This window comes from Taudactylus pleione, unplaced genomic scaffold (assembly GCF_031769625.1).
Source record: "Taudactylus pleione unplaced genomic scaffold, aTauple2 ptg000205l, whole genome shotgun sequence".
Taxonomy (NCBI): Eukaryota; Metazoa; Chordata; class Amphibia; order Anura; family Myobatrachidae; genus Taudactylus; species Taudactylus pleione.
In genome coordinates, this window is record NW_028284607.1 from 3932046 (window position 1) to 3950628 (window position 18583).

The 18583-nt window shown below is 46.1% G+C and overlaps 1 protein-coding gene across 1 annotated transcript in view; it reads left to right on the forward strand.

Moving 5' to 3' along the window:
- The window catches only part of LOC148517974 (solute carrier family 2, facilitated glucose transporter member 9-like), a 99941-nt gene extending 85318 nt beyond the window's left edge, over nucleotides 1–14623 (forward strand). The window contains exons 11-12 of the mRNA XM_088477940.1: nucleotides 8874–9001; nucleotides 14438–14623. Of these exons, the coding sequence (XP_088334066.1) occupies nucleotides 8874–9001; nucleotides 14438–14623 (314 nt within the window). The remainder of the gene's footprint in view (nucleotides 1–8873; nucleotides 9002–14437) is intronic.
- Nucleotides 14624–18583: the final 3960 nt, after the last annotated feature.

The following is an 18583-nucleotide window of genomic DNA, read 5'->3' on the forward strand; positions in this document are numbered from 1 at the left end:
TGACACTGCCCCCCCTGCCTAACCACCCCCTGCTGCCGCGATTGGAGAGCGCAGCGATTGGCTGGTCACATGACTGTGTGTGTGTGATCGCCCCGCCCGGCCAGGTCAGAATGAGCTTCTCAATGGGCCGGGTGGAGCTGCAGCTCTAGGCCCCATAACAAAATAGGCCCACGGCAACCACTGTGCTGCACTGGAGACAGGAAAACTTTTTCTCCTGTTCAGTTTGGCAGCAGCCGCCGGAGGCCCCACCCACTCAAACCGCAACCCCTAACCCATCCCCCCACCACCGCCCACTCTAGGTTGAATGAACCACTATCCGGCATAACAAATTTGTTGATGGAGGCGCAGTGGAAGGCTGCACAAGCCCTCCCTGCGTCGCACACTTGCACAGTTTCTCTGCGTCTTCCATGTACCGTGACCTTATGCCGTGTAACAAGTGCTGCCCCACCATAGTGCTGAGCAGCTGCAGCGGCCAAGCTCAGCTCCGGGAAGGTGGCCTATAGATCGTGATTGAAGCTGAGCTAACTAGCTGCTGAAGGGCTGTTTAGGATGATCGGGGACAGCCTATTGGCTGCTACTGCTGGTCGTGAACTAGGTGTCCATGCAGTTCCCTGGTAAAAGGAACTGACTGAGGATTTCACTAATTGTAGTTTTTTTTTATTTGTTGTGTTAAATTATATATATAATGTGTGTGTATATGTATATGCACTAGTTTAACTGTCTCCTCCACGATTGGCTCAGTCATCTCTTTCTGACCCTGCCTCCTCTCAGCTGTGTGTCCCCCCCTCATCACAGCTCCATCCTGATCCCCCTACCCCCACCATTGCAGCTCTGTCTCACCCTCCCCAACGTTTATATCCAGCCCCCAGCTCCCCCATTCTGGCTCCTACACAACACCCCCCACCCATCAAAGCTCTGTGACGTCCTGGCTCCGCACCCCGCTCCCATACTTATATATATATATATATATATATATATATATATATAAATACACACACACAAGTCCCATGAGGTCGGCACTCCCTTAATAGAATTTGTAAGAGTGTGGTGCCAGCAGAGAAACTTCCAATCCACACACATCCATTAGCAGTGGCACTCATCGGATTTCTTTTAAAGAACTCAAATTCGACACTTAAGATTTCAACGTTTCGAGTATATTTCAACCTTTCATCAGTAATGAATGATGAAAGGTTGAAATATACTCAAAACGTTGAAATCTTAAGTGTCAAATTTGAGTTCTTTAAAAGAAATCCGACGAGTGCCGCTGCTAATGGATGTGAGTATATATATGTATACATATATATGTATATATACAGAATGTGTATATCTACAATATATTATATATATATATATATATACATCCATTACCGAAATATATGTATGTGCATATATGTATATACAGCATGTGTATATATATTTAAATTTGTGTGTATATATGCTACTATTGGAACTGGAATAGAGCGCCTCATGTGCTTATATACCCATATACAGTCAGGTGCATAAATATTGGGACATTGACAGAATTTTCATATTTTGGCCTCTATTCACCACCACAATGGCTTTGAAATGAAATAAACAAGATGTGCTTTAACTGCAGACTTTCAGATTTAATTTGAGGGTAATTACATCCAAATCAGGTGAACGGTGTAGGAATTTCTATATGTGCCTCCCACTTTTTAAGGGGCCAAAAGTAATGGGACAAACTAAACAATCCTAAATCTAACTTTCACTTTTTAATACTTTGTGGCAAATCCTTTGCAGGCAATTACAGCCTGAAGTCTGGAACGCACAGACATCACCAGACGCTGGGTTTCATCCCAGGTGATGATCTGCCAGGCCTCTGCTGCAAATGTCTTCAGTTCCTACTTGTTCTTGGGGCTCTTTCCCTTCAGTTTTGTCTTCATCAAGTGAAATGCATGCTCAATCGGATTCAGGTCAGGGGATTGACTTGGCCATTGCATAACATTCCACTTTTTAGCCTTAAAAAACTCTTTTAGAGTATGCTTCGGGTCATTGTCCATCTGCACTGTGAAGCGCCGTTCAATGAGTTCTGAAGCATTTGACTGAATATGAGCATATAATATTGCCCGAAACACTTCAGAATTCATTCTGCTGCTTTTGTCAGCAGTCACATCATCAATAACTACAAGGGAACCAGTTCCATTGGCAGCCATACATGCCCACGCCATGACACTATATTTATGCACCTGACTGTACGTTATATCATTATCATTATACAACATCTAAAAAAGCCATTACAGTTCTGGAACAACATCCTATGGACAGATGAGACAAAGATCAACTTGTACCAGAGTGAATGGAAGAGAAGAGTATGGAGAAGGAAAGGAACTGCTCATGATCCAAAACATACCACCTCATCATTGAAGCATGGTGGTTGTAGTGTCATGGCGTGGGCATGTATGGCTGCCAATGGAACTGGTTCCCTTGTATTTATTGATGATGTGACTGCTGACAAAAGCAGCAGAACCGCCCGTTTGCATGTGTATATCTATATAGATAGGGGGGCAACAGCCAAAGTCTTGCCTAGGGCACCAAATTGGCTAGGTCCGGCTCTGCTATATATCTGTCTATCTATCTATCTATCTATCTATCTATCTATCCTAAGATTGTCCTTACAAAAACACACTTAATAGCAGTTGTACTTTTCAGATGGATTTTTCCTGATAAAAAAGTTACATCTTCATATTTCCCAAACAGCATATGGCTCCCTGACACTAAGGTAAACATTAGCACCTCACTACCGCCTGGCCGACTAACTCAGAATCAGGAGCTCCAGCCCTTTGAATCCCAGAGCCCTTTATGTTTCACAGACACATACACCAATCAGACCCATGTAGTGCAGCTGTGTTTCAAAGGTATACAGCAAATTTGTTCCAGGGAATGAGTCATGTTCTTTATAGCAGGACATGGCAATATATATTGTGACAGTATCACCAGAGGTGGTGCTGGTGAGAAGCAGATTCTGTGTGAGGCAGGACAGATCCGCCCACACAGAGTAGAAAGGCATTGTGGGAAGATGCCTAATGGCTGCCATATGACCAGAGCCCAGGTGAGGCTGCTGGTGGACACAGTCAGACAGTCCAGGTGGGGTTGCAGTGTGAGTGAAGCAGACCAGGTGGTCAGGATCATACCTGCAAGGAGGCAGGGACATCCCTATACCTCTGACACTGTCCTTGTGAGAGGCGGCAGCCAACAAGCTAAGAAAGCTATAGCAGGCCAGGAGGCCAGTGTCCAGTCCTGCATGTGGCAGGAAGGACCACAGATCTCAGAGATTGTGAGAGACTTTCATGCAGATTAGCTGCTTCTATAGAGAGGGTTCATGAAGTGAGCTAGTGCCCTAAGAGAGGGCTAGATGTGTTTATTATTTTCTATTTCTGTTTGCTAGTTTCCATGCTGGAAGTAAAGCACCATTTTCATTTATCTTTACTGGAACGCAATGTGTGGACAGCACCACTGACCCTAATCTACTGAGCTAATAACCCCACAACATCACTATATATATATATATATATATATATATATATATATATATATATGAGGGAGGTTCAATAACCAATGTATAACAAGACCTCTCATTGCAAAAATGTGTTCAACTTGTATATATACGTATAGCCTTGGTACAGATTCTTTTTCCACATAATCCCTATACTAGTCTAAGCATTTGTTTCAACGGTACACCAAGGCATGTATCCCGGCATAGAAGAAATCATTGTTAAGTGCCTGAAGCCAGGACATGACAGCTTGCTGAACTTCACCATCAGTTGTTAATCGCCTTCTTGGCAGGTGCTTCTTCAATATTCCAAAGAGATGGAAATCACTAGGTGCTAGGTCAGAGCTGTAGGGAGAATGGTCCAGTACCTCTCAATGGTAGCACCATAACAACTCATGTATGCGGATGGCTGAGTGTGGCCTGGCATTATCATGCAGCAATACGACGCCTGTTCGCAGCAACCCAGGTAGTTTTTGACGAATTACCCTCCGCAACTTGCTCAATATGTTACAATAGCGGATAGCATTCACAGTATTTCCCTTGGTAAAGAAAATCAACAAGAAGCACGCCCTTGTGGTCACAAAACACAGTTGCCATGACCATCTTTGCTGATGGAGGTGTTTTGAATGTCTTTGGAGGTGGGGAAGATGCGTGTTACCATGTCATGGATGCGTGCTTCGTCTGTGGTGTCACATAATGCACCCATGTTTCATCGCCTGTAATAATACGCTGCAGGAACTGAAGTCCCTCTTCATGGTACCACGTCAAGTGCACGAGAGACAATCATGTACTATTTGCTTTGTGAACTTCTGTGAGTTGCTTCGGTACCTAGCATAAACACTTTTTCTTGTACCGCAGCTGCTCATGAACGATGCTGTGCACAGTAGCCACTGAGATGTTCAGTACATCAGCAATATCACTAACTCAAATGCGTCTGTCCTTGTCATCTGTGATGGATGTGCTTGGCCGGCCGGCCGGATCATTGCTCATCTTGAACATCTGTCCTGCGGGTAACAGAGGCAGTCCACCAAACCCAAACCTGTGTCCGTGACATGACGTTCTCACCGTACATCTCTACAAGTTGGCAATAAATTTCAGCTGCTGATGTGCCCTTTAGATGCAGAAATCTGATCACAATACACACCTCATATTTGACCAAGTTTTCACCAGCTCCGCCATCATACAACTGATGTTGGAATTGTATAACTGATATACGGCACAGGCTAATGGCTGTGGGGGAAAGTAGTGATATATATATGATGAATGTGACACTCACCCTTAGCATTTATACCTCCATTATATGAGCTACAGACCATTCATTAGCTATATACATTAGATACATAGACATCTTTATAATGGGTGCAAGTTGTGCGGTGCACACAGGCCCCTGTGTCCAGGGGGGCCCACACCGGATACCTTACACCCATATACTTACCTCTCCACCGATCTCGATGTGCCAGACTGGCGCTGCGGAGCAGCAAACACTCACTGGGAAAATGGCAGCGCCCATTTTCCCAGTGATGTTCAGAAATGATGTCCCCAGGAAAGTAGGAGTGGGCGCCATTTTCCCGGAGACCCGTGCATGCGCAGTAGATTCTGGCATGAAGCCAGAATCTACAGCGCTCAGTGCCGCTAAGCCACTGGGCCTGATTCAGAGCTGAACGCTCTGACCAGAGCGCTCGCTCTGAATCAGGGCCCTCCTACCTTTTTTTGAAGCGTCCTCATGGACGCTCGCATAGCTGTGGGTGACCACCCACAGCATATGCGAGCGTCCATGATGATGGACCATCGCGACCATCGGGCTTGCGATGGAGACCCTGCGGTAGGGTCTCGCTGCCGCAAGCCCTGAAGTGATTTTGGCTCTATCAGAGCCAAAATCACTCCCACTGACATCACTAGTGATGTCAGTGGGGCCGGCTTGAGACGGTAGGCGTTCCCATGGGAACGCCTCCGTCTGGCAGGCACGCCCCCGGCACGCCCACCAAAGGGGGCGTGCTGTCAATCAACATCGACAGCACGCCCCCTTTGGTGCGAGACCCGGAGTGATGGAGAGCCCGTTGCTCGCCAGGTCTCGCGCATGCGCACGACGGAGCTCCCTCCGTCGTGCGCATGCGCAGTGGGGGAACATCGACCCGCTTGCGAGCATACTGCCGCTCACGAGCGGGTCTGAATGACCCCCACTGACAGAGAGGAGGGGGCCCAAACGGAGCCTGCACACGGGCCCCCTCCTCTCTTAAAACGCTTCTGATTAGATAGTTATATGAACAATATATCAACTACTCTGCTGTCTGGTCCTAAGGTAGCTCTGCTGTATTGCCATTTTTTTAGTCTGAACTCAGGCATCTTAGTTGCCTAGTTGCTGCTCATTACTATACAGTCATACAGGATTTCCTGTGGCTGGAATGCACAGCTAATTCCACTTTGTGCTACTGTATTTAAGATGGACCTTTTGCAGGGTGAGTGAGGCCACAACTAATCTATTTGCTTTGGGCATGATCAGGGCTGGCCCCTAGCCCAAATTTTTTGGTAAGCGAGTATATTTTTTGGTGGTCTCATGGAAAAAGCCATAGCCATGACACACACCCCTTTATCGTCACTCTGGGAACAGTCCTTTCCATTCCATATGCACCTTAATGCAGTCCCCCCAGTAGTGCCCCTTATACAATACCCCCAGTATGCAGTGTCCCCCAGTAGTGGTACTTCTTATGCAGGCCCCAAGTAGTGCCCCTTATACATTGCCCCCAGTAGTGCTCGCCCTTCTGCTGGCCCCCAGTAGTGATCCCCCCTATGCAGTGCCCCTTATACAGTGCCCCCAGTAGTTGTTCCCCCTGTGCAGTACCCCTTGTGACCCAGGAGTGGTCCCCCTTATGCAGTCCCCCAGTAGTGCCCCTTATATAGTGCCCACAGAAGTAGTCCTCCCTATGCAGTGCTCCCTGTAGTGGTTCTCCCTATGCAGTGCCCCTTGTGCCCCAGGAGAGGTCCCCCTTATGCAGGACTCCAGCAGTTCCCCCAGCAGTGATCCCCCCTATGCAGTGCCCCTTAAACAGTGCCTCCAGTAGTTGTCCCCCTGTTCAGTACCCCTTGTGCCCCAGGAGTGGTCCCCCTTATGCAGTCCCCCAGTAGTGGTCCCCCCTATACAGTGCCCCTTGTACCCCAGGAGAGGTCCACCTTATGCTGGACTCCAGTAGTGCCCCCAGTAGTGATCGCCCCTATTGCAGTGCCCCCAGTAGTGGTCCCCCCTGTGCAGTGCCCCTTATATAGTGCCCCCAGTATAGTCCCCCCCATGCAGTGCCCCCAATAGTGGTACCCCTAATGCAGTGCCCTTTAAATATTGGCCCAAGTTGTAGTTCCCCCCTATGCAGTACCCCCAGTATTGCCCTTTATATAGTACCCCCAGTAGTTGTTCCCTGTAAGTGTGCCCCCAGTAGTATTGCCCCTGTTAGTGGGCCCCCAGTAGTAATGCCCCTCCTAAGTGTGCCCTCAGTAGTAATTCCCCTCCTAAGTGTGCCCCCAGTAGTAATGCCCCTGTCAGTGTGCCCCCAGTAGTAATGCCCCCATTAGTGGGCCCCAGTAGTAATTCCCCGTTAGCGTGCCCCCAGTAGTAATGCCCTGTTAGTGTGCCACACACAAAAAAAAACACATTACTTACCTTTAGCCCTGATCCTACGTCCGCCCGCTTCCGCCGCTCCTCGGAACTATGGGAGAGATGTCATGACGTCTCTTCCATAGTGCCCGTGGGGGGAGCCGGACGCCGTGGGGGGGAGGGAGCCGGAGCTCAGGAGTGAGCTCCCCTTGTCGTGGCTGGGGGGGGTGGGAGGAGTGTGGCGGCAGCGAAGGGGGGGTGGGGAGAGGAGTAGGAGTGTGGCGGCGACAGCGCTAGGGTGCGGGAAGGACTGTGGCGTTGAGGACTGCCGCCCACAGCACCCTCTGCTGTCTGGCGCTCTACGCATCTGCGTAGTTTGCTTAACGGGCGGGGCGGCCCTGGGCATGATTAAGATATCTACTCTGCCCTGCTTTGGCATGTTGATCTAACCTTGTAATGGATTAAACACAGTTATATTATTTCGGGGGAGTCCCTCTCTGCTTGTTTATTAGTTTATTATATAATTTTATATATATATACATATATATATATATATATATATATATAATATATAAATATATATATATATTTGTGTGTGTGTGTATATATATATATATATGTGTGTGTGTGTGTATATATATATATATATATATATATATATATTCCTAAATATCCTCTTGAACTTATGAATCTATTAGACATTGCAGTCACAATCACAATATGTTTGCCACCTAATGGCCTACACTGGAGCTATAGAAGACTCAGCAGAGCCAGATTGATAGGAGTAGCGGGGAAGTAGAGGCACAACATCAAGTTATAGCTGTGGAGTTGTAAGCAGGACAAGGATGAGGAGGGGGTGGAGTGTAAGTAAGGAGGTGTGGTAATATGGTACTGTGCAGTCCTGCTCCTGCAGACACCATGGGCCTCAAGTATAAAAATGCAGTAAAATTGCACTGAATATGTATCCCCATATGTAATAAAATGTTTTGTAATGGTCAGAGATATCTCCTACAGATCCACAAGATTCTAGGGGGCTGTCATGTACTTGTATGTAGCAAGTTCCTTAAAGTGTAACTATAAAAGACAAATCAGCAGCTTCGTACCTCGCGGATTCTGGATGCGCAGGTCAATGGCTGCGCATGCGCATTAGACTTGGAAGAGCTGCAACGGTGGTTATGTGATACTACATACCCAAGATAAAAATGCCGGTATGTAGTTGTTCATATCTGTGTGTCTGCATGGCTATGTGCATGTTTTCATTGTTGGAGATGAAGAGCGCTACTGTGCAGAATCCATATAATTCCTCAAGGGAGGCTTCATTTCCTGTACCAGGATGACTACAGAGGTTACTACTGTGGCATACTTGCCTACATTTGTAGTTTCCTCTCCAGGAGAAGCGGGCGATGATGAGGGCAGGGACTATTCAGATCATTAGGCCCCACACCTAATTAGGCTACTGAGGCCAATGCTTCTGTTGCTTCCGGGAGTTACACCACTGTTCTGCATAGAGACCTCCCTTTCTTACGTGCCCTGGGAGACAGTAGATGGGTCTTATGCTGGAACAACTGACACTGGAGAGAAGGGTCAGAGCTCAAACCACTATTATTACATTCCAACGTGATGACATAATTTAGATCAGCATTTTATATTATTAGTGTGTGTGTGTGTGTGTGTGTGTGTGTCTGTGTGTGTGTGTGTATTCCATTATCTTTAAACTGAAACCTATTGATTACTAGAATCATTATCCATTTAGATATTAACATTGTCTCTCCTCCATAGGGACACTAACTATTGCAATAATTATAGAAATGTGCAGTCACTCCTCCCGTGCTGCCATGTTTGTGATCATCAGCAGCCTCAATTGGATTGGTCTCTATGTGATCGGGATGACATTTCCCTATGTGGAGGTGAGTATGAGATTATAGCAGCAGTACTGACCACTGACCATGTGTAGATATTTACAGTTTAGGAAATGTTTAGTCTCCAAATGCAAATACAAAACATGAATATTCTAATAAAGAACAATGCTGTTCTACATAGTGTGAATGTACTGTATACCTTAATTTGGTCAGCTCTAGTAATAACAATAACTTATACATGCACCACACGTATTAAATGCAGTAAGTTACACAGTCTCCTTCTCTGCATGCACAGTACCCATCACGGTTGCAAATCACAATTTTTCACACCTTCAGCAGAATCCTTAAGCACAGATATCACAGCAGTGAATAATCACACTCACAATGTTGCTGGGTTCCACATCATGATAGTTCATTTAAACTAACACAGCAAATGGTGGACTTCAGATCCAAAGTTCTTTGCAACGGAGACTCTATTAATTGGGCATCCCTTAAACATGGACCCTATCTCCAGGGGCGCTGAGAGACAGGAGGAGTTTTACTGAAGTACATATGGTTCCGCATATGCAGCTATCGGAGATATCTGTTGTGGACCACCAGCACAGCAATCACCATAGAAATTTATGGGGCTGCAATGTGCCTGTATGCATCAAGCTCCGGAAAGTGTAGCTTTACAGAGCTTGTGCACGATAAGCAATACCATCTATAGATAGAGCTGCCTATAGAAGCCAATAGGCTCTTTTACGCAATGAGTACCCAGAGAGGGATCCAAAGATTATCTCTCCTTCACTCTGCACTTGCACAGGCCGATGGCCATCGGACCTTAGGACTCCTAGGTCAGAAACCAGAAAGTCAGAACTTCACCGGGACAGTTCTATGTCAGAAGAGCTGTCCTGGGAGGTAAGTATTCATGCATACCTACGTCAATAAATGCTGGTATGCATGTGATAGTATATACTTGGAGGCACTCATCCTGATATTATGAGTGTCTATTCACAGGATGGCCTCACAGTGCTTTTCAGCATTCCCCCTCTTGACCTCTGCAGGGATCCCCATATGTAGCAGGCCAGGAGCTGGCTGGCAACTTTCAGGCTGGGGGGCAAACACAAGCAAGCGGCCCTGGCTGATGGCTGTACGACACTGATAGCTATTAGATTTGTTCCCATCTCTGGTACATAAAGCATGTCTCGGATTCCTGTGACTTTTGCTCTAGTCCCAATTTTCAAGCAGGCTTTAATTGATCCAACTTTTGTAGCTATAGGCACTTGATTGCCATTTCCTTTGTTTGTGATAGGATCACATGTGGTCCACTTGGTGAACCATTCCTCATTGCAGCAGAAATGCCTTGTTGCACCTGAAACAATATACCAACTATCCTTTCTGCGGCTATCTGTGACACTCAGGGCTGATTCATCTTTGCCACTGCATTTTTTGTTTTGCATATGATTCACATTCTTTTCCTTGCACTCCAATACTTTGTGACCTATCTTATAATGTAACATAGGTAGCATTTAAACTTGAATTTTCTGAATTTCTGTTGCAACTGTAGTAACTTTGCTCTGGTTGTGTCTGTGATTAACCAGGAAGTCAAACTCAGACATAAAGTTTTATAGTATTACTGTAATGATCACTTCATCATCAACAGTTGCTGAGAAATGGACATCATTTTGTCAATGTTGTCACTCATACTGCTGCATTCACATAACTTGGTGTTGTATAATACACATATCGGAATAATCCTTCTTACGAGACTCTCATCTTGGTATGCTGCCTGCAGTGCTGTCCACATGTCATATGCTGACATCCTCTCATGTATGATAGAGTATACGTGTTGCTCTACACTTAAGTCAATAGTACCCATGACTCTCTCTACATATTCTGGGTTTGGACCACCACCAGTATCTACTTTAACCTTCCACAACCTCTCACGCTTCAGTGGCATTTCCATAGCAAACGTCTATGTAGTATCATGTTCTGCACCTTTTAGCTTGTCAAACCCCACTATAGGTGTAGCTTCTGTGTGCATGCTTCTTACAGACATAATTATGCTGCCTCCATGCTCTAATCAGCTTCTGAACTGACATACTGTACTGTAAACACTCTGTGTTGTCTTCACTCTGTGTTCTGATAGCAGTCTGTGCCTTACATGTGCCTAAAATGGCGTCTGTGTTGCTGAAAGGCGTTCTAGTAGCTTGGGGCCTGTGTACTTGTAACTTGTGTGACTGGGCCCATAACCTGTTGGAATAAGTGTGTACAGGTTGGTGTGGCAGAGTTACAGTAGTGTACATACAGCCCAGATTGCTTTAACAGTGGGGTCGTTTATTCACACTTAGGCCCTGATTCAGAGCCGGACGCTCTGACCAGAGCGCTCGCTCTGAATCAGGGCCCACCTCCATTAAAATGGAGCGTCCTCCTGGACGCTCGTATAGCTGTGGGTCACCACCCACAGCATATACGAGCGTCCAACAAGATGGTCGCGATGGTCTTGACCATCGCGACCATCGGACTTGCGAGTGAAACCCTGTGGTCGGGTTTCTCAACCGCAAGCCCTGGAGTGATTTTGGCTCTATCAGAGCCAAAATCACTCCAACTGACATCACTAGTGATGTCAGTGGGGCCGGCTTCAGACGGTAGGCGTTCCCATGGGAACGCCTCCGTCTGGCAGGCACGCCCCCGGCACGCCCACCAAAGGGGGCGTGCTGTCAGTCGCCATCGACAGCACGCCCCCTTTGGTGAGACACTCCGAGCGAAGGAAAGTCCTTCGCTCGCCGGGTCTCGTGCATGCGCACGACGAAGCTCCCTCCGTCGTGCGCATGCGCAGTGGGGAACATCAACCCACTTGCGAGCATACTGCCGCTCGTGAGTGGGTCTGAATGACCCCCTTAGTTATGGAGTGCAGCTTCAGTGGAGCGGGGTGTAATGCAGCTCACCAGCCGGAGAGTATGCGGGTAGTGGTGCAGCCGGGACCAGGTTTCCTGGTACCAGAGGATGGTTGTATAAGGCAATATATTGCAGGTCCCATGGAACTAAGTGGAACACTTATGTCTAAGCTTGCGAGCAGGGCCCTCTTACCTCTCTGTATGCCTGTTATTTCCCAGTCTCATTCTATTACTCTTTTATTCGCCATTGGCCTATCAGGGCTGGGCCATAACTAGGGGAGTGCAACCAGTGACTCCACAAAGAGTGCAGGGCTTTGTGGGTGGGCACCATTGCTGCCCCACGGCCCTTGCTTCTGGCCAGCAGGGTGCTTGGAATGGGACCCTGCAGCCAAGATCAATGCTACGGTGCTGAGCCTCCTTTAGACGCTCAAGACAGGCACCCTGCAGTCTGTGCAGGTGATTGGAGTGTCCTCAGGAAACTCCAGTCAGTGCTGCATTTACTGGTGCTGCTTGCCCCACCCCCTCTGCGCAATGCTAGGGGGTTAGACAGCACATGGCACATTTAAGCATTGTTCCGGCTCTGTAGGCTATATACTCACTATCGGACATTATTTGCAGCAAACAGATTCACCTACAGGGGTGGATTGGAAGCTTAAAGTGGCCCTGGAGAACAATCTGAAAGTGGTTTTATGTAGGCAGGAACAAATAAACAGTAGTGCGGAATTAATACAACATAGGTGGGGAATGCAAGCCATTAGCCATAGCCACAATACAATACAGATAGCATCCACATGATCACCATACAGTATAGACAGAAAAAATACTATGCATGACACTGTGTGCTTCAAAGGGTACAATTCTGTATAGGAGTAAATCTTCTGCCTTGCTGCATGTATTCTTCTGCATGCATATCCAATACCATCAGGAATATCTGCAGATATTTCTCTACTAAAGTGCCAAAAGCCAAAATGATTATGACTGTTCATTCCCACTAAGAGAAATGGTATGTTGGCCCCATTGTCACTGGCTTCACTTGCCTTGACAAAGCCTGTGAGCGAAATGCTGCATTGGTAGCGGCGCATGTTACCAGACCTCATCTCTTTTATATAAGAAATAAGCTATAATATATGTGTTGTTTGTGCACTCAAACCCTGGATAAGGATAAAATATTGGGTCTCATTCAGACCCGGTCGCAAGCGCTAAATGCTCGCAACCGGGTAAATGTTGACCCACTGGGCATGCGCACGTCGGAGCCGACTCCGACATCAACATGCACGAGACCCGGCTAGCGACGGGCGCTCCGTCGCTACGGGTCTCGCACCAAAGGGGGCGAGCTGTCATTCAACATCGTTTGGAAGGCGGGCAGGAGGGGTGGCCAGCCAAAAGGAGGCATTCCCGACGGAATGCTTGCCGTTTGGGGGCGGCCCCACTGACATCAGCAATGATGTCAGGGGGGGGAGTCCTGCTCGATCAGAGCAGGAAGCTCCCTGGGGCTTGCGCTTGCCGAGACCCAACCTTAGGGTCTCCTTGCAAGCCCTGATGGTCGCGATGGTCTTGACCATCGCGACCATCACCCTGGTTCGTCGCTAAGCTGTGGGTGGTAACACACAGCTTAGCTAGCGACCAGGAGGCCACACTTCAAGATGCAAGCGGCCGCCCTCATTCAGAGCGACCGCTTGCATCTTAAGACCGACTCTGAATGAGGGCCATTGTGCTTCACTGCAATGATCAGTATGGAGTAATAACACGACTCAGACTGAGTGATTTATCTGCATATTTCCCAGAAACACTTGCTACAATAGGAGAAGCTTTACCCAAACAGTGTTTTAGGGCGTATTAAAGCACTATTAGGAGGATGTCTTTTAGGATATTCCCTTGACATGTATAGAAATTACATATAGTGCTCAAACAGACTACCAACAATAAAACGTCACTCACCCTAATCACACTAGCTAATTAAGAGAATTACCCCGTGATGATGTTCATTCACTAGATGTGCAAAGAATAATATGATTTCCAATAATGTATGGGAGTATACCTTCCAGTGCCATAATTTCTGACTAAATCCAAGACCTGTTGGATAAACCAAAAGTAATCTGAGGGGGTTTATATAAAATCCATATCTTATGATTGTGTGAGTGTGAAGCAGTGTATCCTGGGCTCATATGTAAATCATGCAGAAATACAGATGCACTTATCAATCGGCTGAATCCTAATACAACTAGTAGCACCAACTTAATGAATGATATGTAATAGTTGCATGTATAATAAGGAGACACATGCATTACAACTATAATATCTACTTATTAATATCTCAAATAATATTGAAAAATAATAAATACAGGCTATTGTTTATTGTAACATAATAGAGACAGGTACATGCGCCGCAATCTGTTTTTTTTATATCACATATTTATTTTCTTGTGACACACTTCTATATATTTTTATCAATATTTGCTGTTCTCTCTTTTTGATAATTTAGTATTAACCTACAAAACATTAAAAGTTATGTTTTAATATATAGTGCACCACCTATGACTTTTAATTTATTTTCTTCTGTCTCTGTATACATCACTTGACTTTTTGCACTCTTGTCTATTTTTAGGCTGCTCTTGGTCATTACTGCTTCCTCATCTTTCTTGTTGGCATTCTGGTCTCTGGAACATTCCTATTTTTCTACCAACCAGAGACAAAGGGGAAGACTTTCCAGCAAATCACAGCTGAATTCAACAGAATGAACTTCAAAGGCAAAAAATCAGAAGAGTCAGTGGAGTTTTCAATCAGACTGTGAACAACCAGAAATTGTCCACCTCATTTGCAAAGCACACTGTATGAGCACCTCAAAATGTCTTGGCTTTGTACCACTGCTCCTAGATGGCCTAATCAAGGTGCACAGTCACTGATCTCAGGAGACACCTTTGCAAAGTAGATGCGTTCCTAGGTTGGCGAGGAACACATCTGTACATGTTATATTTGGGAAATATATGGCTATGAATTCTACTCCACAAGTGCAGTTGTATAACAGTATTGACAAACAAACCTCTTATCCACACAAGTTTAGAGAGTCTGGCAAGGAATGCCCCTTTCTCAATCTAATAATTATGCTCTGCAAAATGAAATAGAATTATGCTCCTCTCCATAAACTACATGCACCAGTGCTTCTTATCTTTGCAAGGAACCTGCTTACGCCACTCAAATCCTCACATCAGCTGGTGAAAAGTCCTTCACCTCCCTGAGGGCTCTATTTATTATCCTTATTTTTACTAAAATATAGTGAAAAAGGGTGTTTTCACACCCCTTTCACATTATTTTAGTATCACCTAAAGTTACTAAAGGGCAATTGGAGTAGAATTTGTAAAATTCTACTCCAACCCCTAATTATCACATATTTTTAGTAATCAGATCGCATTTCCCACAATTGTAATGGGAAATGCAATCTGTCTGGTAGTTACTAAAAATAAATTGTGAAAAAAATATTGGGGGAAGCCCTGTGATAATAACGCCATATGGAGGTGGCGTTATCCAGGATCTCCCCTGGTTACCAGACTCCTGCTCTGCTCTAACATGCAGAGCAGAGCCCGGAGCCAGCCAGGTATTTTTTGCGAAAGTATCGTGATAAGTGTGCGGAGGGGATTCGCATGGACAGAGCTTTATATCAAGCTCTGTCCCTGCAAGCAATTTTTAGTAAATCCATGTGAAATTGGCTGAATTCGCAATGCGAATACTTCACAGTTTGTAGTTCCGCTGCATGCTGACGTCAGAGTTAAGCCGCGTATACACTAGCCGATATTATGAGCGATTGAACGATATCGTTCAATCGTTCACAATATCGGCCAGTTTGTATGCTGGCAATGACCAGCGATGTACACTCCTGCTGGTCGTTGATTAAATTTTTCATTGCCCGAACCTGCAGTCCAACTTGACGATATCGTCAGGTTGTGCAGGTTCGGGGATGAGGGAGGGTGCCGGCACTGAACGATATCATTAATGATATCGTTCAGTGTGTGTGCTCAATGTTGTTAATGACATTGAGCACACCACTGCCGGGAAAACACTAAACGATATCGCTCAGTGAGGATATATCATTTAGTGCAGTGGTTCTCAAACTCGGTCCTCAGGACCCCACACAGTTCACGTTTTCCAGGTCACCTAGCAAGAGCACAGGTGTAGTCATTAGTCACTGACACATTTTAAAAGATCCACAGGTGTAGCTAATTATTTCACTTGCGATTCTGTAAGGAGACCTGGAAAACATGCACTGTTTGGGATCCTGAGGACTGAGGGCCTGATTCAGACCTGCTCGTGAGTGCTGAGGGTCTCGTCGCAGGCCCGATGGTCTTGACCATCGCGATCATCTTTTTGGCCGCTCGCTATAGCTGTGGGTGGTCCCACATAGAGGAAGTACAGCTAGCTACTCTAAGGGGTGGGGCTGGTCTGTTAAGTCATTAGGCCTCGCCCCATTATTGTAAAATGCATTGAATTGAGGGTCAGTAGAGAGGGTTTGTGGCTAAAATTATGCGATTGTGTCATTTTATTCCACCCACTTCTCTATTCTACCTTCCGGGAGAGTTGGCAAGTATGATTCAAAGTAGAGTCAGGTAATAAAGAAATCATTGTGTTCGTGAAAAAGTTACCTGTGCAATAAAGTGAATAGATATTTTTGTGCCCACCCTATACATTGTGAAATCATAGCCGAGAATAGTCCTTTATTCACTCACAGGAAATTATGGGCCTATGTAATAATCACAGCAGTGCCGCGATCCTTATCAGTCCGTATCATGAACATTTTTAACTTAACTATCCTGGATATGTACTAAAATTACCTTGCTGGGACAATATTTTCAAAAGACTGCTCCTAAGAATGACACTGCGCATGCTCAACGTCAGTTACCAGATCTGATTAAGGGCTGCGTTAGAGCAATCGTAAGATCGATCTTTTGCAAGAATGCCTCCATAGGCATAAGGCAGTTAACACATACTTTTCGGACACTGTCCTGCTGTCCCACCCAGCCACAGTCCACAGTGTCCCGCGGGCAGGGGTAAGGTTAGGGATGCATTCGATCACCGCTGCTCTACACAGCAGAGCAGTGAGTGACTGCTAAATAGATGTTGTGCGCATGTGCGTGGTATCTAAACAGTGAAGGCAGGAGAGCCTGGGGGCAGCCCTGCTGCTTGGTGAACTCTCAACACGCCCCCAGAGTGACGAACACGGATGGCAAGCCTTGAGGCCTGAGGCCATAGCCCCTTTTCGGGCATGCGAGGGGTCCAGATTTCAAAACTGCATGTATTAGGAGGTATAGTTAACACCATCTGAGGATGGCGTTAATCAACGGGGCCAAATTCCTAAAAGCTATGCTCTTTGGAGTCTGGTGCTTAGGGGTCAGGCTGTTGTCCCCACAGAGAATAATGGGGACTGCGGTCTGCAGCACTAAATTGCCTTTTGCACAGAAATCTCCTGCATTTGGTTATTAGTACATAGAGGGATATAGAAAATTCCACAGAATTTGTAATTTCTGCATACAGTAAGTTATGAAAAACTGGCTTGATAAATATGCCCCTAAAAAGAGAAAATTGAATGGACTGAATGTAAGTGCTTTGGGCCTGATTCACTACGGATCGCTATTGCGATCACAGCTGCAATTACGCACGCAGGTCTGCTGCGAAAATATTCTAATGAATGCAGTTGCAAAGCACAGCCAGCATAGAGACGCCCACTACCGCTGTCTCACGTTCGTAATGCCTTGCAGTCCTGCATATACATCAGTAACATCGAGTAACATCTGCCCTTCACACACAATTACAGCAGGCCTGACCTTACTGAGAAATTTCTAACCTTGTCGCACGCAGTGAGTACTCAAGTTGCGTATGCCGTCGCAGTGGCTAATTTATGCACGCCCAAGTAACAGCGTATAAACAGACAGGCATGCCTGCGTTTCTTCTACCACTCCCCCGGCACCAGGGGCGGATTGGGAATTTAAAGTGGCCCTGAGAAAAAAATATGGAAGAGGCCCTATGTTCGTGCGCCGCAGGAGCAAGCCCGGAAAAGAGGGTGTGGCCTAATTACAAGGGGTGTGGCCTAATGAGAAATGCCATGCCCACAAGCCACTCCCCCCATTTTTTAATGCTGGGGGCATGCCCACAGCTCCAGGAGATTATAGCCATGTCCCCAATCCCTCTCTCCAGTGAATAAGCACAGCGAGCAGGTGAATGAGTATTTTCTTACCTATATGATTTCTCTGCAGCAGGGAACCTCTGAAGAAATTGATCCTTCCTGGTCAGGCAGTTTCTTGAGTCGGTGATCACTATTCATGCACAGTCGATCACATGGTCTGGAAGCCGCCTGTTTGTGTAGCAATAAAGCCAATGTCATCATCATGCAACAGAGGTTCAACCAGACAATACATAGTAACAGATGTTTTGGGGCAGGACAAAATAGGAGTTTCCTATATTGAACAATTTTATATTAATAAAATAAATTTGCTCATTTGGTACCATTTGCATCAGAATATGGTTTCATTAGAATTGTTATCTTACTGAAGATTACTGTGCCCCAGTGTTTTCTTCTAATAGTAGCAGCGTTCCTACCGTCCTATATGTTTGTCTTCAGCACCACCGCCTTGGTGTGTCTCCAGCCTATCCCCTCTCATGTGTTTCTTCAGTGCTATCCCCCTGCGCCTCTCCAGTTTCACCCCCAATTCTCTCCAGCACCATCCACCTGTGTCTCCCCACAGTGCCATCCTCCTCCCAAGCG